Source organism: Eleutherodactylus coqui, chromosome 8 (genome assembly GCF_035609145.1).
Source record: "Eleutherodactylus coqui strain aEleCoq1 chromosome 8, aEleCoq1.hap1, whole genome shotgun sequence".
Classification (NCBI taxonomy): Eukaryota; Metazoa; Chordata; class Amphibia; order Anura; family Eleutherodactylidae; genus Eleutherodactylus; species Eleutherodactylus coqui.
The window spans coordinates 98,839,733-98,863,593 of record NC_089844.1 but is presented as its reverse complement, the minus strand read 5'-3'; the positions used below and the strand labels follow the sequence as shown (position 1 = coordinate 98,863,593).

Sequence of the window (23,861 nt, the reverse complement as noted above, 5' to 3'; positions counted from 1 at the left end):
GAGAACAATGTTTTGAACAATATGCCTTTCCTCAACCCACAAGATGTGATACAGTCTTTCAAAACAGAGATTACCTTAGAGAGATCAGTTGCAACCCAATTTTCTTGGCACAAGTATTGTCTAATAACAAGTTCATTAACTGAAGAACAGTTTTAAGTTTACAACCAAATTTTAGAAAACGTTGAGAAGGGCACTGTTAAAATATTTTTCCAGGATGCTCCTGGGGGTACAGGCAAAACACTTGCCCTAAATCTACTACTAGCCAGAATATGAAAAAGTCATGGGATAGCCTTGGCTGTCGCCTCTACTGGCATTGCTGTCACATTACATAAGGTAAGACATCTTATTCTGCTTTTAAACTGCTCTTAAACCTGATGCATGTAGAGACACCTCTGTGCAACATATCAGAGCAGAGTTATATGGCCCACGTGCTGATAGAAACTAAGCTAATAGTATGGGATGAATGCACTAAGTGCTCAGTAGGACGCTGAAAGATATGAGGGCAAATGATGGCTTAAAGGGGTTGTTATGGTTCTCTTAGCTGGAGACTCTCAGCAAACTTTACCAGCCGTGTCCAAGGGAACACAAGCCGACGAAGTAAGGTAATGTTTAAAATCTTCATATTTGCGGCCTCATATTTAGAAGCTCACCCTAATAACAAATATGAGAGTTCTCTTAAGAGGTGAAGCTTCCGATGGGCATTTTTCATAGATGTTACTTAAAATAGGAGACAGAGAAAACTCTACACTTGAGAGTAAGATCATCATAACACCAAGGTTAGCTACAGTGGTGACATCTCTTGCAGAATTGACTGCTAAGGTGTACCTTGCTATTTCTGACATCAAAGTGAAACCCATAAATTGGTTATGTGAGCGTGCAATTTTAAGTCCTAAAAATGACAAAGCTGCTGTTAAGAATGATCTTTTGTTGAAATCATTCGAAGGAGGAGAAATGCGATATAAGTCTATAGATTCAGTACTACAAACTGATGATGCAGTAAACTATCCTGTGGAATTCCTAAACACCCTTAACCCAGCCCTGGTCTCCTCCCACATAACCTCATTCTTAGGATTAGTGCACCAGTTATGTTACTAAGGAACCTAAACCCTCCAAAATTTTGTAATGGCACAAGACTGCAAATAAAAGTTCTGCATCGAAATGTTATTGAGGCCACAGTAATAACTAGATATGCTAAAGGGGAAACTGTATTTGTACCATGAATACTGTTAATACTCACTGAGTACCTGTTTGAGTTCAAAAGACTGCAGTTCCCCCTCAAGGTCTGCTTTACAATCACCATCATCAAATCGCTGTGGCAATCATTGAAAGTAGCCGGAATAGACTTGAGGGAGGACTGTTTTTCACATGGCCAAAGTGAGGTCCGCTAGCAGTCTGATGATCCTTGCACCTGAAGGTAATACTACCAATGTAGTTTACAAAGAGGTCCTTCACTAATTACGATTAGTGCAGGACCTCTCCTTATACAGGTATTATGAGAATGGTTTATATAATAAATAGAGATGAGCGAACGTACTCGGATAGGCACTACTCGTCCGAGTAATGTGCCTTATCCGAGTACCGCTGTACTCGTGCTGTAAGATTCGGGACGCGCTGCGGAGCGGGGAGCTGCAGGGGAGAGCGGGGAGGAACGGAGGGGAGATCTTTCTCTCCTTCTCTCCCGGCCGCTCTGCCCCGCTCCCCGCTGCGACTCACCTGTCAGCAGCGGAGCGCCCCGAATCTTTCAGCACGAACACAGCCGTACTCGGATAAGGTACATTACTCGGACGAGTAGTGCCTATCCGAGTACGTTCGCTCATCTCTAATAATAAAGAAACATCAAAGATATATGATAAAGAAAGATAAACGTTTATAACATAACTTAATTAGCGATGGGTTTGCAATAGAAATGAGCGAGCATACTCGCTAAGGGCAATTGCTCGAGCGAGCAATGCCCTTAGTGAGTACCTGCCCGCTCGAGAGAAAAGGTGCAGATGCCGGCACGGGGGAGCGGTGAGTTGCGGCAGTCAGCAGGGGGGAGTGGGAGGAAGAGAGGGAGAGAGAGAAATCCCCTCAGTTCCTCCCTGCTCTCCCCCGCAGCTCCCTGCCCGCCACCGGCACCCGAACCTTTTCTCTCGAGCAGGCAGGTACTCGCTAAGGGCAATGCTCGCTCGAGCAATTGCCCTTAGCGAGTATGCTCGCTCATCACTAGTTAGCAACATAACAATTATGAGGATATTTACGATTTGTATCAACTAGAAAGTGTAATACAAATTTCACACGGACAAAGTCATGGTCAAAAGCTAGTCTAATAATAAAGAGAATGGAGCCAACCAAGACAGATTGGACTACCGCTTTCCAGGAACTCCAGAAGAGAACAGAACAAAGTCTTCAAAATGTTGAAGAAAAATAAATGTCCAGTGCAACTGCAGAGGAATGGAAGCATGTGACGCAAAGAAGCAGGAGGATCAGGAGTCATCAAGCACTCATACTGCTTGTGAACTATTACCAAATTCTTGAGCAGAAGGAGAAAGAGGTACAGCAAGAAATGACTCTACCCACAAAGAACATTCACTGAAAAAGCCAAAAAATGCAATACCTGATATGCTGCAGAGCAGGCACAGTCGCCACAGGCACAATCGCCATAGGGCAGCCGAGGAAAAAGAGGAGAAAGAGGTACAGCAAGAAATGACTCTACTCACAACGAACTGTTTAGTAAGCACACAAAGTCCTCTTGAATGGAAAAGAAATGTCCAAGAAGGTTGGCAAATATTGCGAAATGAGATTCTCAAAGCACAATTGTTAAAAATCCCTAAAAGAAGGAAGAATGGGAAGCATTTAAAGAAACCAGGATGGATGAACACAGAACTTACACACATGTTAAAAAGGAAGAAAAATATGTTTATCAAATGGAAAGAGGGAGGAATATCTAAATAAGAATATAATGTGGTCTGCAAAAACTGTAGGGCAAGTGTCAGAAAAGCTAAAGCTAATAATTTAAATTGAAGCTTGCAACAGCAATAAATAAAAGATTTTGGGGGTATGTTAAAAGCAAAAGAAAAGTCAAAGATGCTATTGGTTGCTTACAGGATGAAAATGGTAAATTGGTTAAGAATGATGTTGAGAAGGCCGAACTTTTAAATTCCTATTTTGTATCTGTTTTCTCTCAGAAAGTAGATGTAACATTAGCTGATCTTCCCTGTGCTATTGGGGGAATAAAAGAATGCAGGCTATCTATAAGCAGAAAGATGGTGAGGGAACACATAGCTAACTTAAAGGAATTCAAGTCTCAAGGTCCAGATGAATTAAATCCTAGAATACTAAAGGAAGTATTGCTTCATGAATGGGTGTGTGTCAGACCTGCCTCTGATTGGCTCAGCGCTGAGCCAATCAGGGGGCAGGTCTAACTCACACCCCCTTCACACCCACTGCAGGCCGGCCGCGCGGAACTCCGGCTGCCGGGAGCAGGTGAGTATATATATTTTTTTTATTTTAACACTTTTCTGGATGAATTGCAGGGAAGGGCTTATATATTTAAGCCCTTCCCGACAATTCATCCCACACTCGCCCGCAGCGCATTGCTTTCAATGGAGCCGGCTGTATTGCCGGCTCCATTGAATTCAATGGGCAAACATCGTTCTTCTCTACCACAGCTGTTACAGCTGTGGCAGAGAAGAATGATTTGTCTTCTATATGTTCTCAATGGGGTCGGCGCTGCTGCTGCCGGCCCCATTGAGCGCATATAGAGAAGAGAACAGGAATCGCAGATCGCAGATAGGTGCGATCTGCGATTTCTGTTCTATAATTTATCGGACGAGCGCATAAAAAGCGCTCATGTGTCCGATACCATTGCAAAGCAATGGTTTTAAAAAAATCGCCGGACGCATGCGCATGTGCAAATCGCGCGAAAAATCGCCCATCTGACTGAGGCCTGAGGGTGATCAATGAGTGTAACAGGTTACCATGGGAGGTGGTGAGTTTCCCTTCAATGGAAGTGTTTAAACAAAGGCTGGACAAATATCTGTCTGGGATGATTTAGTGAATCCTGCACTGAGCAGGGGGTTGGACCAGATGACCCTGGAAGTCCCTTCCAACTCTACCATTCTATGATTCTATATTGGCTGACGCTTAGCCAATCAGAGCCAGCACTCGATGAATGGCTGTGATTGGATAAACATCAGCCAATCCCAATCAGCGCTTCCAGGAGGCGGGGATTTTTCAATCCCCGGCCAGAAGAAAAGAAGAAGACAAGTGTCCGGGGGAGAAGATGTGGCTGGGCTGACAGTGCTTCTTAGGTGATGTATGTGTATTTTTTTTATATTTTTCTTGCAGCTGGGGTTATGGGTTTGACAGTAGGATTTCCTACTCTCAAAGTTGCATCACACCGCATGAAAATCGCAACAGAGAGGAAGGCTCCATATGGAAACATGGGCTACAAAACCTCACGACACTTGTGCATATCTCGGGACTCGTGAGGTTTTTGTGTCGGGTTGTCACATGCTACAAAACATCGCATGTGTGAAGTAACCCATAGGAAAGCATAGGCTTCACATAAATGCGATTTGTAGCACTGTAGCAATGCAATAAAATTGCATGACTTTGTCGCTCGTGTGAGCGAGGCCTAAAATCTGTAAGGCAAAGATTTTTGGGGTTAGTTTATGTACTCATATTTTATTGTTACTCTAGTTATGTAACAAAATTTATAACATGTTACACTATTTTTTAAATAAACTAGACCAGATGGGAAATGTTTTTAGTGCAAGCGTTCTGTATAGTTGGCCGCTTTCAGCTTTTAAATCCTAGTAAAAGCAAAATCTACTATAGTGTTGCTAAAAAAGTCAATAGTGGAAATTAAACCATTGAAATCATAACAGGGCTAAAACACGCCCATCTGTTTAAGCCCTAAATCTGTAAGACTAAGATTTCATGATTAGTTTACATGTTCATATTTTATTGTTACTTTACACGTGTAAAAATTTCATAACATTACACAATTTAGTAATGAACTAGACTAAACGAGAAATGTTTTTAGTGTAAGCGTTCTGTATAGTTGGTTGCTTTTAGCTTTTGAATCCTAGTGAAAGGAAAATCTACTACAAAAGTCAAAGCAAACAGTGACCACTCTTTAGTGTTGTTAAAAAAGCTATTCATTCTGATTAGCTGACACAAAATTCTGTATACACCTTATGAAATAGAGGATGTATATAAAGACCTTGTCCAACCAGTCAATTAACAGTTGAGATTGTGCAGTCAAACTGGTTCACACACCATCATGGGCAAGGTAAGAAAATAATATGATGCTTGTAGTACAAAATGCATTTAGTAATCTTTACTAAAAAGAGTAACATTAGTGAAAATGTGGAAAAAAGAATTTAGGGACAGCGCTCGGATTATTTACGTAAAGACATGAATATATATATATATATATATATATATATATATATATATATATATATATTACTATTTTATTTGTGTATTGAGTCGAAGTTGTTATCCAAATCCACCACAAGGAGGAGAGCACACACCAGATCAAATAGACACCAGAAGGCATAACATTTAGGCCATCCAGGGAAAAGTCAATGATTCGGTAAGAGAAATGATTGGGTACTCACAGGGAAAAGTGCAACTAGGTGTCTGATGGGAGAGCACTTACTTGTTGTATTGTTTGCATTTCTCCCATGTTTGAAAGTGCTGCGCAATAAATTGGCGCTAAAGACTATTATTATTATGTAGGAGGTCTCACACCTGGTACACTAGTGACAAGAGAAGAGAATAGGATCCAAAAGTTTTGGTTTGCGACGCATTTCAGAGCTATCAGTCACTCCTTTATCAAGCAAATCTAATGGAATTCAAACAGAAGTAGACAATAGCATAAATCAGTACAGAATTGGATATGTAGGTAAGGCTAAAGGATTGGTGCATTATGCAGTGCGTATTTTTAGTAATGTTTATGCTTATAAATGTATTGATTTTTATTACCAAAGCACTGACACTTTAGCCTTACCTATATATCCATTTTTGTACTTCTAATTTATGCCATTGTCTACTTCTGTTTGAATTCAATTAGATTTCCTTGATAAAGGAACGACTATTAGCTCTGAAACGTGTCATAAAGCAAACCTTTTGGATCCTATCCTCTTCTCTTGTCACTATTGTAACTGTTCTTTTTGGACTATTAAAAATCTTTTAAACATTGAACCATTGAGATGAAGACTCTTCTTGAGAACTGTTTCTTAGGGAGGTCTCAATTTGTGAGAACTCCTACATGAGTAAGTGCTTTCCCATCAGACACCTAGTTGCACTTTTCCCTGTAAGCATCTGACCATTTTTCTTACCGACTCATTAGTGAAAATGTAAAGAATTTTTGCAATAAATGTGTATTTTTGTGTTTTAGACAGTGCATGGGCATTTTACATGTGTTCCATTTTGAATAATAGTAATACTAAAAATAATCTCTGAAAATGTTGAAAACTTTAGTAAATCCATTATTAAAAGGGCTGCTCATCACTGAACTATTGATGACTTACCCTCAGGATAGGTCATCAATAATTGATCAGCGGATCCCCTATAAAGATTTTGGCAATGTTAAGAAATGTCTTTTATTAATGTAATAAGAATAAACGGAAGCGCTCACCTCTATGTCCAGCAGTATATCCATTTCTTATTCCTCTCTGGGATCCGCTCCACATAAAAAAGAAACCTGCTTTAAGTCCACTGCTGCTTGATCCAGCCGGCCTCTCGTAACAAGTGTGCAATAACTGACAGGAGCTTCGGACCTTCTTAAAAGTAAGTTTCGTGCTTTATTAATTCGTTGTGCTCACAGCATCATGGTTTTAAGATCTTACTGGAGTACGCGTTTTGATCTTTAGATCAGATCTTGATCACCTTAAAACCATGATGTTGTGAGCACAACGAATTAATAAAGCATGAAACTTACTTTTAAGAAGGTCCGAAACTCCTGTCAGTCTTTGATTAATGGTTTGTTTTAAAATATAGCAATATATATTTTATGGCTATACTGATACTATAATACTTGTGTTCACATTCTTATTTCACAGATTATCTTCTACGAGGACAGGAACTTCCAGGGTCGCTCCCATGAGTGTCACTCTGAATGCTCAGACTTGTCTTCATACTTTAGACGCTGTAACTCCATCCGTGTAGATAGTGGCAACTGGATCTTGTATGAACATCCCAACTACAGAGGACACCAGTACTTTCTTCATAGAGGAGAGTATCCTGACTTCCAACAATGGATGGGATATAATGATTCCATTAGGTCTTGTCGCATAAGCCCGCAGGTCAGTTGATAATTGTTTACTGAATGCATCAAAAGTCCAACCTTATTGTTGGACTTGTGATGCTCTTTTTGCCAAAAAGAGCAACTTTCATCTGTTTTAAGTGACTTTGTAAGGAGTATTTTCAAGGAAAAAAAAATAAATATTCGATTATATATCAACCTGAACCTATTCATCTCAAATTTGCATTAAAGTATAGCGTCAGCTAGAGCATATAGTGATTTTTCTGTTAATCTTTGGTACCTTAAGTGGTGTGTGGTGAGTAAGTTAACTAAATTTTGACTTGCATTCTGCTAAGCGATTGTGACCACCCATACACCTTTTTACAGCAGCCACTAACGGGCTTTCTTCCAATGCATACACCTTTTTTATGGTGCTACATCAGAGACCTGACACAGATGTCCCATGTTGGGCATAAGAGGAGCACAGCTACCAGAGGTCATATGGGCTGCTGTAGTAACTGCTGGAATCATAGCTAGCTTTGATCCTCACAACTGAACCTTTTCAATGTATGGTCAGTGCAACTGCAGCCCCTAAAGAGGGAAGGGGGCTCATTTTCTTTCCTATCAAATCCCTCATCTTTCTTCCCTATATACCGATTTCTAAATTTGAAATAATAAATTAATAACATAATTGCTTATAAAGATATCTTACATTATTTGTTCGATGAACAGCTTGTGGACACAGAATGGTCCTTAATAAAATAAACCCCAAGCAACAATACAATAATTTCATATTGTACACACAACATAAATACAAAAAAGTCTGTTTGGATCTTAAATTGCTTCAGTTTATACTTAATATTGTAACAATCACAGTAGTATTAAGGTGTTAGGAAAGTTTTCCTATTTCATGTACAAATCTAGGGCAATAAAGCTAGCATTTTGCATTTTTCTTGAGTTTCAAGAGTTGAATCTTAACATGGTTAAATGCACAATATATCCAATAAAAAATATAGGGTGTGAATACAGTATGGATCTAATAATATATACTGTGTATAAAAATAGTTAAATAACATATGTAGTGTAGAGTCAAGCACTGTGACTTCTCTGAGGGTCTTGAAGAGAAGTAGCTCAGTTGAAGATGATTATCCATTCAGTCGCATCCAACCTTCGGTCACTCTATGGATCAATGTTCTTCACGCATTCCTGTCTTTCACTGCTTCTTTCTGTTCCACGATTGACGTGTTCATGGTGGCCTTGATTGTATCTAGCCATCTTGTTCTTTGTCATCCTGATCTTCTCTTTCCACTGGCCTTACCAAGCATCAGTACTGTTTCCAGTGAGTTGGCGCGCATGACATGTCCAGAAAAAGACTGTTTGATGATTTTGCCCTCTAGTGATATTTTTGGTTTGACATGATCTAACACTACCTTGTTCATTTTCATGGCAGTGCAAGGTAGCATTCTCCTCCACCACCATAGACTCATCAATTTTCCTTCCGTCTGTTTTCCTGCGCATCCAACTTTCGCAACTATACGGGGAAATACGATTGCATTGACCAGTAGCTCAGTTAGTCTTGGTTAACTCCATTCTTTTTATTGGTAGATAGCAAAAACCTGTGTGGTATTCTTCTCTGCAGAGGAACTGAATTGGGAAAAAAATGAAAGCGTGGACATTGCTTTAAGGATCAGGAAAGTAGAAATAAACAACAGGCCCCTCTGTCCTACAGATGTAGTAATCATCAGTGAGGGTCCAGCTGCTAGGACATCCCTTTGAATCTCCAACACTCCTATTGAAATGAATGTAGCTGTGGCACACATGTGTGACATCCACTCCTTTCATGCATGGACTTTTAGGACCCTATTCTCACGATTGTTGGGGACTAGAGATGATCGAACGTGTCCGTTACGGACACTTACGCACCCGGACACCGGCTTTCCCGAACACTTCAGTGTTCGGGCGTAAATGTTCGGGGGCCGCCGGGGGGCGGGGGTCGCCGTGGCAGCGCGGGCGGCAGCAGCGGGGAACAGGGGGGAGCCCTCTCTCCCTTTCCCCCCCACTCCCCGCCGCACCCCCCCCGCGCTGCCACGGCGACCGACGAACATTTTTCGCCCGAACACGGAAGTACTCGCAAAGTTCAGTGTTCGGGCGAAAAGGGGCGGAGCCGAACATGTTCGATCATCTCTATTGGGGACCCCAGCAGTTGAATCCTCACCTATCATAAAGTTATCCTCTATCTTGTTGATAAGGGATAACCTTGTATCTTGGCACAACCTCTTTAAAAATAGCCGCGCAAAAAGATCACGTCTTGGAAACTAATGGTTTCCTATTGAGGCGTTCACATGAGTGCTTATTAGACGCGGAAAAACCCTCGCACCTGCAAAATACAGGACATGCATGGCTACAATGCACGCATCTAAGGTGCATGTTGCAAGAAAAGATAGGACCTGCGTTTTGCGCAGGAGTTCCCATTTACTCCTATTTAAGCTGGTTAACACACAGCATGCACCATGGCTTGTGTGAACAAGCAAATTATGCACACATGTAAATTGCACCTTTAACTTCATTCGTACGATCATGCCACACGCGAGCTGCAATCTTTCTGTGGGGCTATTTATGTGCAAAAAGACGCTCGTCTGAACAAGGCCTAAATGTCAAATGAACATTTGCTATAGCTGTAGGTTGTCAAGCTGGGCACAATAAATAGAGGCCAAATGTAATATCCAAGGCCTCCTGCCTTCACTTAAATAGTTAGTGTACATCAAAAATAAACTATACAATGTTCTGCAAAGTGAGATAGTAATGCTGTAACATATACTATTTTGTTTTACCAGCACCAAGGTTCATTCAGAATCAGGATCTATGAGAGAGAAGACTTTAGAGGACAGATGATGGAGTTCAATGAAGATTGTCCTCATGTCCATGAGAGATTCCGCTACAATGACATCCACTCTTGCCATGTGCATGAAGGATACTGGATGTTCTATGATGAGCCCAACTACAGGGGACGTCAGTATTACCTGAGACCAGGAGAGTACAGGAGATTCAGCGACTGGGGAGCCATGAGCCCCAGAATTGGTTCCTTCAGGCGGGTCCATCATATGTACTAATCTAGGAAACAATTGCATTATTTCAGTTAGTAAATACATTGAAATGCTGTTAAAGGGTGTGCCTGAAATCTGAAAAACATGGTTGCTTTGTGCTATAAGCAGCAGCACATCTGTGCACAGGTTGTGTATTGCAGTTCAGCCACATTCACTTCAATAGAGTTGCATTACAGCACCAGATACAATAAGCAAAGAGGTGTAATGCTGTTTCTGGAAGGAAGCAGCTATGTTTTTCTAATTCTTGATAGCCCTTTTAAAGGGGCATTCCTGTCTATTTTAACTAATGATCTATTCCCTGAAGTGCAGTGGGCGGAACGATCGGCTGATGGATGGTGGTCCAGAATGTGGAAAACTATCAAAGGGATAGGTCATCAGTTAAAATAGACGGGAAAACCCCTTTAAATGCTTGGTAATGGCAATATTAAATCTTGATGGATTGTTTACTGTATGCCTATTTTATCCCTAACTGAAACAATAAAATCTATTTTAAAATTTCTCTTTTGCCTTTTTTTCTTTGTGAAATCAGTTGAACAACATATAGCATAACATATAAATAACATAACACACTCCCTTTTGTAAATGGGGGGGCATTATGTTACGATCGTGTGGGCAACTAAACACGGGGCCCACACGATCGTGACCAAGAGGGATGCACGCACACAGGTTTCTGACAACTGACCTTGTGCTACTGGGAAGTTGACATGGCCCTACCTAAGCGGGGACATAGCCCCAATAAAGGGCGGCCCAGCGGTCTTCGGATCTGGGCCCTAGATGCTACTAGGAACCACGCACCAGAACAGGATACATACACCTGCCACATGACAGGGACAGAACACAGAGCCAGAAAACCCAGCATACAGCCGCCAAAATGCAACCACTAATAGCAGATAGTAAGCTATATATAAATACCAGGTATTAGTTGACATTTTGATCAAAATGTGGAAGCTAGCGGGCCACTTCACGGCTCCTGGCTATACCATTAGTCTCTACACTAACCAGGAGTCCAGCAGCACCAGACACAATTCACACCACAACACACTAGGATTAGCATGCCAGACACCCAACCACATTGAACAGGACAATTCACTCCTCATGTCTAGCCACCTGCTCAGAGATACAGAACTTGACACTGTTCACACCATATACCCCCTACAGGCTATCCATACCTAATGTCTGGCCACCTGCTAAACACGGGACACCAGTCACACAGCAAGCTGCAACATAGAAGTAACATGACTGCTCACCCTGAACACCAAGCACACACTGACAGGAGCTGGGTTTATATGTGAGCAAAGACCCAGGGGATTGGCTAGCAGGAGATCACCACACCCAGCTAGCACAATCATTCACCACCTGTGGGGCTGTGCTGCTAGTAGCCATAGTACTACAGATCTCAGCAGCACAATGTTCCCATACTTTTCGTGCTAGATATACAGATAGCCAGACAGGAGGATATACAGATATCTTAACAGATATGGTTTCTTAAATGCATTGTTTAAAAAAAAACTGTGAAAACTCTGGCCTATGCTCTTGAACTTCATGCTCCAACTCTTTGTATTAAATATCTTTATTGATACAACTATATTTGACATCCAAAAGAAGAAAGCTAAAAACAAACCAATCCAAAAGAAATATATTACACTGGTATATTGTCTGAAACGTCAACAGTAATTAGGGCCAAAGAAACATTGTAAAGACTGCAAACAAAATAACACACTTGATAGTTTAGTGCACATACACGAGTGAGATTAAAATAAGATTAAGCACATATCTGATGTATTAAGCACATATTCTGACCGCCATACAGCTTTTTTCGGCAGTCATTTGCTGTACTACTTCTGATGCATCAAAGACAGAGTCCAATATGCCTATCTATCATTGAGAAAAATAACAGCTAGACCTAATACACTGTACTAACTATGTAGTTCAGTATGTTATATAATGTGTGTTTGTGTTTAGATAGGAGTCCCGTATTTTAATTATTATTATTAAAAGTTATGTTTTAGTGATTCTTACTAGTGATTTAGGTTTAAATAAAAAGGGAACCTTTCTCTCTCTGTGATTTATAATGCCCTAAAGGCAGGGACCAAAATGCCTATCAATCATTGAGAAAAATGACAGCTAGACCTAATACACTGTATTAACTATGTAGTTCAGTATGTTATATAAGCAATCATACGTTAACATTTTCAAGTCCCATTGTGATATAAATATATGTAGCTAAAAAGCAATCACTCACATAAAGGAAAAAAAATCATTTTCCTTTTAAAAACATTTAATTATGGCAAAAATGTGCATAAAAATGACACCTACAAAATTGGTATTGTCACAGCTGCACTATAAAGTTATGTTATTTATCCTGTATGGTGCATGCCATAAATAAATAAAAATATGCAAAAATGTCTAAATTGATTATTCTGCCATCAAAAAAATGAAATAAAGAAATCAAAAAGTTGGTACTAATGAAATGATACTAAGGGCTTATTCACACAAGTGCATATCAGCCGGCATTTTCACAGCCGGCTGATATACAATACCATCTGATGCACGGGCTTGGCGTATATGCTGTCGGGTGGGGAGAGACAGCTTAGCTACCAAGTTTTTACACCCTGTTCAAGATACTTTGACAAAATATTTTAAACTACATGACTCAAAGGAGGTTTCAATCACATGAATTTTGAATGCTCATAAGGCAGTAATAAGAGGCCATCCCCTAAAACAAGCAGAAACAGAAAAATGTCAAAGGCTATTAGAAATAGAAAATCTCCTATAATCCATCAGAATTCTTGAAACTCAAAACAAAAGACAACATTCAGATGAGAATTTATTGGAGCTAAAACAGCTTTGTTTTAAACTATACTCACTATTACAAAACAAATACGAACTACACCTCCGTTAACCCCTTGAGTGGCACGCCCGGAAAAGTTCCGTGACGAGCTCCACTGCTCATAGCAACATAGCCCGGAAGATTTCCGGGCTATGTATCACTATGGGAGCTGCAGAGCACAATGCCACAAGCTGTGACAGTGTGCTCTGCCTGCACAGACCCACACAGAGCAGTGCAAGGGCTTTGAAAAACCAGCAGAAGATATTGCCGACATGTCGGCAATGTCCTGCTTTGTTTACAGGTTGCCATAGAGACCATCGGCTTGTCAGAAGCAAGCCGATGGTCTCTGTGGCAGGGAGAGCTGGTTGTTAGCTGTCAGAGGACAGCTAGGTGCTAGCTCTTACAGCAGAGATCAGAGAAAACCTCCGATGTCTGCTGTGTTAACCCTTTACATGCTGCAGTCTATGTGACTGCAGCATGTAAAGGGCTGTCACTGCAGCATGTAAAGGGCTGTCACCATCGGACCCCTGGAATGTGATCAGGGGTCCTGATGGGTCCCTGTGGAAGTCCCCTAAAGGGACAAAAAAAAATAAAAAATTTTAAAAAAATTTAAAAAAAAAGGAAAAAAAATATTAAAAAAATAAAAAAAAAACCTTGTCTCCCTTTACTTTGTAAAAAAATCAAAAATACAAATCACACATGTGGTATCCGTGTGCGTCGTAATGACCCAGAAAAGGAAGTTAATACATTATTTAACCCCTTAATGACATGGCCCCTTTTTTCTTTTTTCCCCATTTCTTTTTTTCCTCCCCCCTGTTTAAAAAATCACAACTTGTCCCGCAAAAAACAAGCCCTCATATGGCCATGTCAATGGAAAAATGAAAAAGTTATGGCTCTTGAGACGCAACTGCAAAACTTGTTGAAATTCAATGATTAGACCATTTTAAAAAACCTGCCCTGGTGGGCACGACAGGGTGGTAGGAAACCTGCCACTCAAGGGGTTAAGCTAAACTGACTCAGTACACCCAAGGTAATAAAGCTTCTAAATTCCTTGCTAATAGAATCAAAACCAAAGAACACAAATCTAGGATACCTTTTTGATAAATTCCCAAAATAACAAGATCATGAATCCTCATGAAATATCAGAAGAATTCGCTAAATATTACAATTCACTATACAATTTAATAAAAGACCAATCTATCTCACATCCGAATCAAACTCTTATAGATAAACTTCCTTATCTCCCTTGCAACTAGACTCTCTAAATAAAGAAATTTCTACTACAGAAATATTAGACACCATTTCGTCATTAAAATCCAACAAATCTCTGGGACCAGACAGCCTTACAAATGAATATTATAAAGCATTCTCCACTACTCTAGCTCCCTACCTCCTGAGAACTTTCAATCATGCTATAGCACATAACTCCTTCACACCTGAAAGGCTTAATGCTCTTATCATAACTATATTCAAGCCGGAAAAATCACATACATCCCCAGGCTCATTTCATTATTAAAAACAGATGTGAAGATCTATGCAAACATTTTAGCCTCCAGACTGGCAGATATTTTCCCGTCATTAATATTAAACAATCAAGTGGGTTTTATCAAAAATAGGCAAACATCAGACGCCACTAGACACTTCATTAATTTGATTGAGTTCGTTGAGAAACGGTGAATCCCTTCATTGTTGTTATCCTTAAATGCCAAAAAAGCATTTCATAGAATTCATTGTGGCTATCTATACTCCGTCCTCAAAAAATTTGATTTCAAGGCAACTTCCTATCAGCAGTCATGTCTCTTTACTCATCTTCCAATGCTTCGATATATTCCTCAGGCTTCCTATCTAAACCATTTACAATAAGCAACAGTACTAGGCAAGGTTGCACCATGTCCCCACTAATCTTCACCCTTGTGATAGAACCATTTGCAGCCCAGATTAGACTCTCACAAAGCATCAGTGGAATCAAAGAAGGAGAACAAGATCACAGAATAGGACGTTTTGCAGATGATGTAATTTTAGCTCTTTCCAGTCCAGCTACTTCCCTACCTGCTATCTCCAAAACAATTGACAATTTCTCCAAGATTTTATACTACAAAATTAACATCTCAAAATCACAAATACTTAATCTAGGAATCAAGAAGTCCTTAGTTACCCATCTTATTTAAATTTACTTGGGCTAAGAATTCCATACCGTACTTGGGTATCTCCTTAACTGCTTCCACTTCAAAATTATTTGAAGCAAACTATAAACCCCTAATCCTCTCGATTAAGGCACAATTAAGCAAACTAAGAACACATGGCATTTCCTGGTTAGGTAGAATTGCTACAGTCAAAATGATGATTCTTACTAAAATTCTCTATTTCTTCCGTAATGTCCCAATTCACTTACCAATACCCTTTCTTAAAAAATTCAATCACTTATCCAATCTTTTATTTGGATGAATAAAAAACCTAGAACCAAAGCTGACATTCTTTTCCAACATCAAAGGAAAGGGGGACTTAGCTCTCCCTCAATCATTCAATATTTTAGAGCTTCTATCTCAGAGCAACTCAGATCCTTATGGCTTAACGATCACTCAAAATTGTGGGTCCCACTTGAAAGCTTTGTAATTGGGAAATTTTCACTTAAAAACCATTTAATAGCACACCTGTTTTTCAAGTCTAAGTATCCCTTTAATTCATCCACACTTCATTCTATCACAAATGTTTGGAACATGTTAACTGTAAAAAAGGACTAATTGCTTTTTCCATGCATAACTCAAGTACAGATATCTTATCTGTTGCAACTGAAAACCTTAATCTCTCTAACTGGAAAAAATGGGGTATATTTCAAGTCAAGCCGCTTTGGACAGATCAGGGTTTCATTACCTTTCCAGATCTTATATCCACCTTCAAAATACCTAGATCAGATTTATACAAATATTTTCAAATTTGTCATCTATTACAAAAATCCCCCCCCCCCCCCCCCCACTAGTCAATATCCCTTCGAAACTAGAGGCCTGGTTAAATTCCACTCAAGGAGCCAATAAGGGAATATCGGTATGCTACCAAATTTTAATCTCTTACACACAAGTACTATTCGAAACTATAAAAAAGAAGTGGAAAACAGATGTCCAAATCCCAATAACGGATGAACAAAGGTTGAATAGTTTTTCCTCCATTCCATCAGTATCCAGATGTACAAACCATTTAGAAAATCTATGCAAAATATTGTACCAATGGTACCTCACCCCCCAGAAACTCACCAAAATTTCCCCTCGCTATTCTGAAACTTGTTGGAGATGTGGCTCATCAGAAGGAACCCGGAGGGCTCAGTCACGCAGGCATTTTTACGCACGTATAAACGCACGTAAAAACGTTCGTACTGCATTCATCAAAAAAAAAAATCGCACCTACAAGAGATTTAACATATGGGTGGCAGTGGGCATGGTCACGCGTTTTTTTACGCATGTATATACGCCCGTGTGACTGAGCCCTAATGCATTTGTGGTGGAATTGCTCATATATTTCAGGTTTGTGAACTCAGATCATCCAGTTAATGTCTACTCTTTGTGGTATACAGATTTACCCGAACCCAGCTATGGCCCTAATAAACCTACATATTGATCAACTGCCTCATAATGTGTGTACCCCCTTGCTACATGTTCTGATAGCTGCCAGATTATCTATAGCTTAATCTTGGAATGGTAACTCTATCCCTTCTATAACAGAAAAAGACTCAGAGCAGTGACGGGACCCAAGCTGCAAGACGTGCCTGAGCTCCGGCAGTGGCAGAGAGGTGAGTATTTCTTTTTTTAAATTTTTTACACCAGATAGGAAGGATTTTGAGAGAAGGGCTTATATTTAAAGCCCTTCCCTGAAAATCACTGTGCTGTCACAGTGTTCAGTGACAAGGGGACTCCCCACGTGGAATACTGACACGCACCACGGACCTATGGTGCACGCATGTCCTATGTTTTGCAGGAACGTGCGTTTGCATGCATGTAAAACACGGACATGTGACCACACCATAGGAAACCAATGGTTTTAACAGATACGTGGTTTTGTGCGCACCTATTACAAGCTCATCTGAAAGCACCCTAAATGTACCACTGTTAACTCCTATGAGTCCGTGCAGGAATGAGGGGACTCCCCAAGGGGTTTGTTACTTCCTGCAGGGACTAACAGGATTTTACAATGGGACATTTAAAAGTTGCTTCTGGGCAGAACCTTTTAAAAGTCATGCTATCAGCAGCAGGGTATTCCACCTGCCCCCTGCTGGGAAGTTCCCCAGCAACGGGAGGCAGTAGGGGACTCCCCCACCTCTCTCCCCAAGGGAATTCCCTATAGCAGGGAGAGAGAGGGGGGCAGGGTTTCAGGGCTTTACCCAGGGCTTTGTGAATTGATGCATACTCAGGTCTTTAGCAATGCTTGTATAGCCTTTTTGGGACTCATGTGTGTCTATCATGTTTTGTGAGGTCTACTGAAAGTTGTTTGCATCAAGACACAGTTCACGCTAGCCAATCTTTGTGGAGAACAGATTTATTTATAACCAGGCCTTTTGTGGTTTTATTGGAAATTATTAAAAAAGCTTTCCAATGCTTTACATGATATCATTAAAACATACAACTTGCCCCATAAAAAACAAGCCCTTATGTAGCTATGTCGCAGGAAAATAAAATTAAATTCAGATTTTTTTGAAAGTGGAGATGAAAGAATGAAAAGGAAGAAACAAAAACAGCTGTGTCAGAAAGGGGCTTATAATGCCAGTAGAAAATAGTTACTAGCACCAGCCTCTGCAAGTAATTATTCACTGGTTAGGTGGCAATGCTAATGACGGCTCATGCAGAGTGCATGCGAGTTGTGACATACTAGTACAGCGCTGAGTGGAGAGGGAGTTAATGCATGTATATTCATTTCTGTGCAGTTACAAGCATAATATGGCCCAGTCCGACAATAGGTCTCCTGACCTAAGCTCAGAGCATAATAGTTTAACACTCGGTATGGGCATCACCTATGATTACTGGATATAACAGTACTATAATCCCTTATATCGTCTGCAAAGCAGCTGTATAAAACTGGTATCTACTACATGGCCAGTCTGTGGGGTTTAAATATTTTTTTGTATAGTGTTTTTTTCTGCAAGGGTATGGTTATATTATGTGGCCATGCTCTTTGTATATTATTTGTTGTTTTTGGTAATGTTGAACCTAGCAGCCCACTTTATTCAGTAACACTATGATGGAATTATGTGGTTCTGGTCTTGGGTATTATTTGGCTCTTATGTACTGTTATATCCTCCTCTTATAGTATTATTTATTTAGTAGCAAAATGTATAACATGTTACACATTTTTTTTAATGTGCTAGACAAGAAATGTTTTTAGTGTAAGCGTTCTGTATAGTTGGCTGCTTTCAGCTTTTGAATCCTAGTGAAAGCACAAATCTACAACAAAAGTCAAAGCGAACACTGAACTCTCTTTAGTGTTGTTAAAAGAGCTATTCATTCTGATTAGCTGACACAAAATTCTGTATACACCTTATGAAATAGAGGATGTATATAAAGACCTTCACCAACCAGTCAATTAACAGTTGAGATTGTGCAGTCAAACTGGTTCACACACCATCATGGGCAAGGTAAGAAAATAATATGATAAAAAGAGTAGCATTAGTGATAATGTAATATGATTTGCAAAAAACATGTATTTTTTGGTTTTAGTGCATGGGCATTTTACATGTGTTGCATTATAAATAATATCAATACTAAAAGTTATTGAAAATATTGCAAACTTTAGTGTAATCCATCATTAAAAAGGCTGCTCACCACTGAACTATTGATGACTTACCCTCAGGATAGGTCCTCAATAAATGATCATCAGATCCCCTTTAAAGATTTAGACAATATTAAGAAATGTCTTTGATTAATGGTTTGTTTTAAAAATATAGCAATATATATCTTATTGCTATACTGATGCTATAATACTTGTGTTCACATTCTAATTTCACAGATTATCTTCTACGAGGACAGGAACTTCCAGGGTCGCTCCCATGAGTGTAACTCTGAATGCTCAGACTTGTCTTCATACTTTAGACGCTGTAACTCCATCCGTGTAGATAGTGGAAACTGGATCTTGTATGAACATCCCAACTACAGAGGACACCAGTACTTTCTCCATAGAGGAGAGTATCCTGACTTCCAACAATGGATGGGTTATAATGACTCCATTAGGTCATGCCGCATAAGCCCTCAGGTCAGTTGATAATTGTTTACTGAAACCTCACCTTATTGTTGGACTTATGATGGAATTTTTACCAATCCTGTATCACAAGTATCCCAAATATAAATCCCTTAAATCTATCTGAAATATCTGGATTCAAACTGTATCTCTAGGGGTCACTTACTTTATACAGAAGCTTTCATGTATGCCATGTTACAGAGGTCTTCACTCCAGGCAGAATGGGGTATTTTTGTGGCTTTACTGACACTTTGTCATTTATCCTCGTGTAGACATGGATTTATTTAAGTTTTTTTTCTATTTTTTGTTTTATCCTCTCCCCTGTAAAAAAAAATCATAACTTTTTTTATTTAACCATGAACATACCTGTATGAGGCCTTGTTTTTTTGTGGAACGAGTTAAATTTTTCAATGTACAATATATGGTACTGAACAAATTTTTACATTTTTTGTCTGGTGAAATAAAAAAAACACAATTATGATAATTTGGGGGACATGTTTTTATAGCTTATGCATCACAGCAAAAATGACATGTTAACTCTATTCTGTGGGTCAGTTTGATTGCGGTGATATAAATTTTAGAGAGTTATTTGCTCAGCTACTTTTTACAGAGCCATACAGAAGCTTCCCTGTATGCCATATTACAGAGGTAGTGTTTCTATAAAAGTAGTAAAGTTTAAAAAAAATATATAAATTTGGTATTTGTTCTAATCATGCTGGTCCAGAAAATAGTGTTATCATGCTATTTATACAACTTGGTGAATGAAAAAACAAAACCCAAAGCACTATAGCCAAAATCGTGACAATTTTAAGTTAGCAGCAACTGTGTATTTAATTCATTAATTGTCAAGTTGAGGTTTGCTACATCAGATAGTGCAGACAACATATATGCTAACATTATAGCAAATATCAAAGCTGAGCTTTCTTTCCTCTAGAATGATTTCTAGATTTGAAGAAATAAAAGTTAGCCACTGTTTATTTAAAAGAACATAATGACAATACTTATTTATTGTTGTCATGATACATTATTAATTACATTAATTGTTAGATGAACAGCTTGCAGAAACATAATTGTCCTAAGTAAAATAAGCCCAGAGCAACAATATAATATTCTTACACAACATAAATACAAAAAAAAGAATTTTTAGGCCTTAAGTTGCTTCAAATTATACTTAATATTGTAACAATAATAGTATTAAGAATGGGAAGTGTTAAGAAAGTAGTCCTATTTGATGTACAAATCTAGGGTGAGAAAGGTAAAGTTTAGCATTTTTCTTGGGCTTGAGGAGTTTAATCTCAGCATGGTTAAATGTACTGTATATCTAATAGAAATACAGGATAGGAATACATGATGTATCTAATAGTATATACTGTATATTAAAATAGTTCGAGAGCATATATAGCATGGAGGCAACCACTGTGGCTTCTCTGAGGCTCTTTATGAGTTAGTCTTGGTTAACTCCATTCTTTTAATTGTTAGATAGCAAAAAAACTGTGGAATCCTCTTCTGCAAAGGAATTGAATTTAGAAAAAAAAATCAAAGGGTGGGCATGACTTTAAGGGTCATGGACATCCCCTGTTTTCATGCATGGACGTTTTTATCACACTGAAATAGTTACTGTACATTAAAAACAAACTATACAATGTTCTGCAAAGTGAGATAGTAATGCTGTATTATACTATTTTGTTTTACCAGCACCAAGGTTCATTCAAAATCAGGATCTATGAGAAAGAAGACTTCAGAGGACAGATGATGGAGTTCAATGAAGATTGCCCTCATGTCCATGAGAGATTCCGCTACAATGACATCCACTCTTGCCATGTGCATGATGGATACTGGATGTTCTATGATGAGCCCAACTACAAAGGACGTCAATATTACCTGAGACCAGGAGAGTACAGGAGATTCAGCGACTGGGGAGCTACTTCTCCTAGAATTGGTTCCTTTAGGCGGGTCCATCATATGTACTAACCTAAGAAACAGTCGAACCAAACAATTGCTTTATTTCAGTTAGTAAATACATAGAAATGCTGTTAAAGGGTGTGCCTGGAGTTTAAAACACATGGTTGTTTTGTTTTATAAACAGCACCACACCTGTGCACAGGTTGTGTATTGCAGTTCAGCCAAATTCACTTCAATAGTGTTGAACTACAACACCAGACACAACTTGCAAAGAGGTGTGATGCTGTTTCTGGAAGGAAGCAGCCATGTTTTTCTAATCCTGGACAACCCTTTTAAAGGGGTATTCCTGTCTATTTTAACTGATGACCTATCTCCTTGATAGGTCATTAGTAGTTGATGACCGGGGCCTGCTGCTGCTTCATGTTTCTTTTATGATCATCTTCCTGAGCAGTAAGTATATGAGTAGTGCAGTAATCCCATTGATTTCAATGGGAGTGAAGCCGGTGCTTCCTCTGTCCATTGATGACGATATCCAGCCCTCTGCAGCATACAGAGGGCTGTATGATCAGCTGATGGACATGGGTCTAGAGCAGCAGATCCATTAACTACTGATGACCTGTCCAGCGAATAGGTCATCAGTTGAAATAGACGAGAATAACCCTTTAATTATCATTTGTGTAAAGGCCAAATTAGCTTTTTTTAAAGAGAAAGATCTATCAGGAAAAAATAAAAATAGAACTTTAGCATACATTACCAACTGGAGAGCTTTTTTTCTTATATTTAATTTTTTTCTGGTAGGTCTCTTTAAATGGCAATACTGAATATTGATGGACTGATTATTGTATGAGTCTTTGATCACTAACTGAAACAATAAAATCTATTTTAAAAATTCTATTTTGTCTATTTTTTGTGTGAAATCAATTGAACTACATATCTAGTCAGATCAATATACAGATAGCCAGACAGACAGATAAATATATAGATAAGGTTTATTGATACAAGTACATTTGACATCCAAAAGAAGAATGATAAAAACAAGCAAAGCCAGAAAACATATTGCACTGGTATATTGCCTCAAACGTTGACATGAATCAGAGGAACAATGCTCCCAATGAAAATTTGTAAAGATTGCACACAAAATAGCACACTTGATAGTTTAGTGCACACACAGGAATGAGGTCGAAATAAGATTAAGCAGTTAAATGATGCAGATGTTGATTTGTGAAACAGTCTTCATTCTCCAATTTCTAACTAACCACCATTCAGCCTTTTTACTTGAGTAATTAGGGATACTGCTTCTAATGCCCTAGAGGCAGGGTCCAAAATGCCTATCTATCATTGAGAAAAATGACAGCTAGACCTAATACACTGCACTACTTAAGTAGTACAGCGTATTACATAAGCAATCACACGTTAGCATTTTCAAGTCCCATTGTTATATGAATATATGTAGTTTAAAAAAATGTTGATGTAAAAATAAGTAACTCACAAAAAGAAAACAAAATTGTTACTTTTAATTAAAAAAAACATTTTATTACGGCAAAGACGTAAACAAAAAAATACAAAATTGGTATTGTCACACCCTTACTATAAAGTTATTGTGTTATTTATCTTTTGGTACATGCCATAAATAAAAAAAAATATATGCAAAAAATTCTGATCTTGATCATTCTGACTTCATAAAAGTGAAATATAGAGATAGCAAAGTTGTTTGCTTTCCCAAAATGGTACTAATGAAAACATCAACTCACTCTTCAAAATACAAGCTCACATAAAGCTCTGTAGGCAAAAAAGTAAAAATGTTATGGCCCTCTAAAAATAATAATTGAAAAGTTTTTTTTTAAAATTTATCAAGATCATAATTGTACTGACCCGCGGAATAAGGCTAATATGTCACTTATACCAGTGTTCCCCAACTCCAGTCCTCAGGGACCACCAACAGTTCATGTTTTCAGGATTTCCTCAGTGTTGCACAGGTGATGTAATTACTATCAGTGCCTCAGACATTGCCACAGGTGTTCTTACTATAGGAGAGCCTGAAAACATGACCTGTTGGTGGTTCTTGAGGACTGGAGTTGGGGACCCCTGACTTATACCACACAGTGAACAGAATACTAAAAGTAAAGTCAGATTTTTATTTTGTACATCTTGGCTCACCAAAAACACAAAAAAGTGATCCAAAAGTTATCTATACCCCAAAATGTTACCAATAAAAGAAGTCAGCGCATCCTGCAAAAAACAAGCCCCAATAGATCTCCATGGATGGAAAAATAAAAAAGTTATGGTTCCTCTGAATATGAAGATGAAAAATATATTTTTTTGTGCAAACATAATCAAAGATAGCCACATATAGATGTGAAAGCTGGACTGCGAAAAAAGCTGATTGAAAGAGGATTGATGCGTTAAAGCTATGGTGCTGGCGAAAGCTGCTGCTTATGCCCTCTACAGTGAGAGTAACAAACAGAGAAGTTCTAAATCGCATAAGACAGCATATTTCACTGGAGGGGAAGATGACCAGACTCAGACTCGCGTATTTTGGCCATGTAATGCGAGTAGAGTTGCTAGAAAAATC

The 23,861-nt window shown here is 38.9% G+C and overlaps 2 protein-coding genes across 2 annotated transcripts; both read left to right on the top strand.

The window, feature by feature from the left end:
* The first annotated feature begins 528 nt into the window (after positions 1-528).
* LOC136577900 (gamma-crystallin 1-like) lies at positions 529-10,347 on the top strand. Its single transcript, XM_066577817.1, has 4 exons — positions 529-602; positions 4,330-4,468; positions 7,041-7,298; positions 10,072-10,347. Exons 1-4 carry the CDS (start codon positions 529-531, stop codon positions 10,345-10,347), a joined length of 747 nt encoding a protein of 248 aa, XP_066433914.1.
* Positions 10,348-15,060: 4,713 nt separating this feature from the next.
* Positions 15,061-21,358, top strand: LOC136577899 (gamma-crystallin-3-like). The gene is made up of 3 exons (XM_066577816.1): positions 15,061-15,183; positions 19,151-19,402; positions 21,083-21,358. Exons 1-3 carry the CDS (start codon positions 15,061-15,063, stop codon positions 21,356-21,358), a joined length of 651 nt encoding a protein of 216 aa, XP_066433913.1.
* Positions 21,359-23,861: the final 2,503 nt, after the last annotated feature.

Coding starts and splice junctions, on each gene's coding strand:
- LOC136577900 (XM_066577817.1), top strand. CDS start 529: ATGGTTCTCTTAGCTGGAGACTCTCAGCAAACTTTACCAGCCGTGTCC. Junction 4,469..7,040: donor TTGTGCATATCTCGGGACTC/GTGAGGTTTTTG, acceptor ACTTGTGTTCAC/ATTCTTATTTCACAGATTAT. Junction 7,299..10,071: donor CTTGTCGCATAAGCCCGCAG/GTCAGTTGATAA, acceptor TTGTTTTACCAG/CACCAAGGTTCATTCAGAAT.
- LOC136577899 (XM_066577816.1), top strand. CDS start 15,061: ATGTCCCCACTAATCTTCACCCTTGTGATAGAACCATTTGCAGCCCAG. Junction 15,184..19,150: donor TAGGACGTTTTGCAGATGAT/GTAATTTTAGCT, acceptor GTTCACATTCTA/ATTTCACAGATTATCTTCTA. Junction 19,403..21,082: donor CATGCCGCATAAGCCCTCAG/GTCAGTTGATAA, acceptor TTGTTTTACCAG/CACCAAGGTTCATTCAAAAT.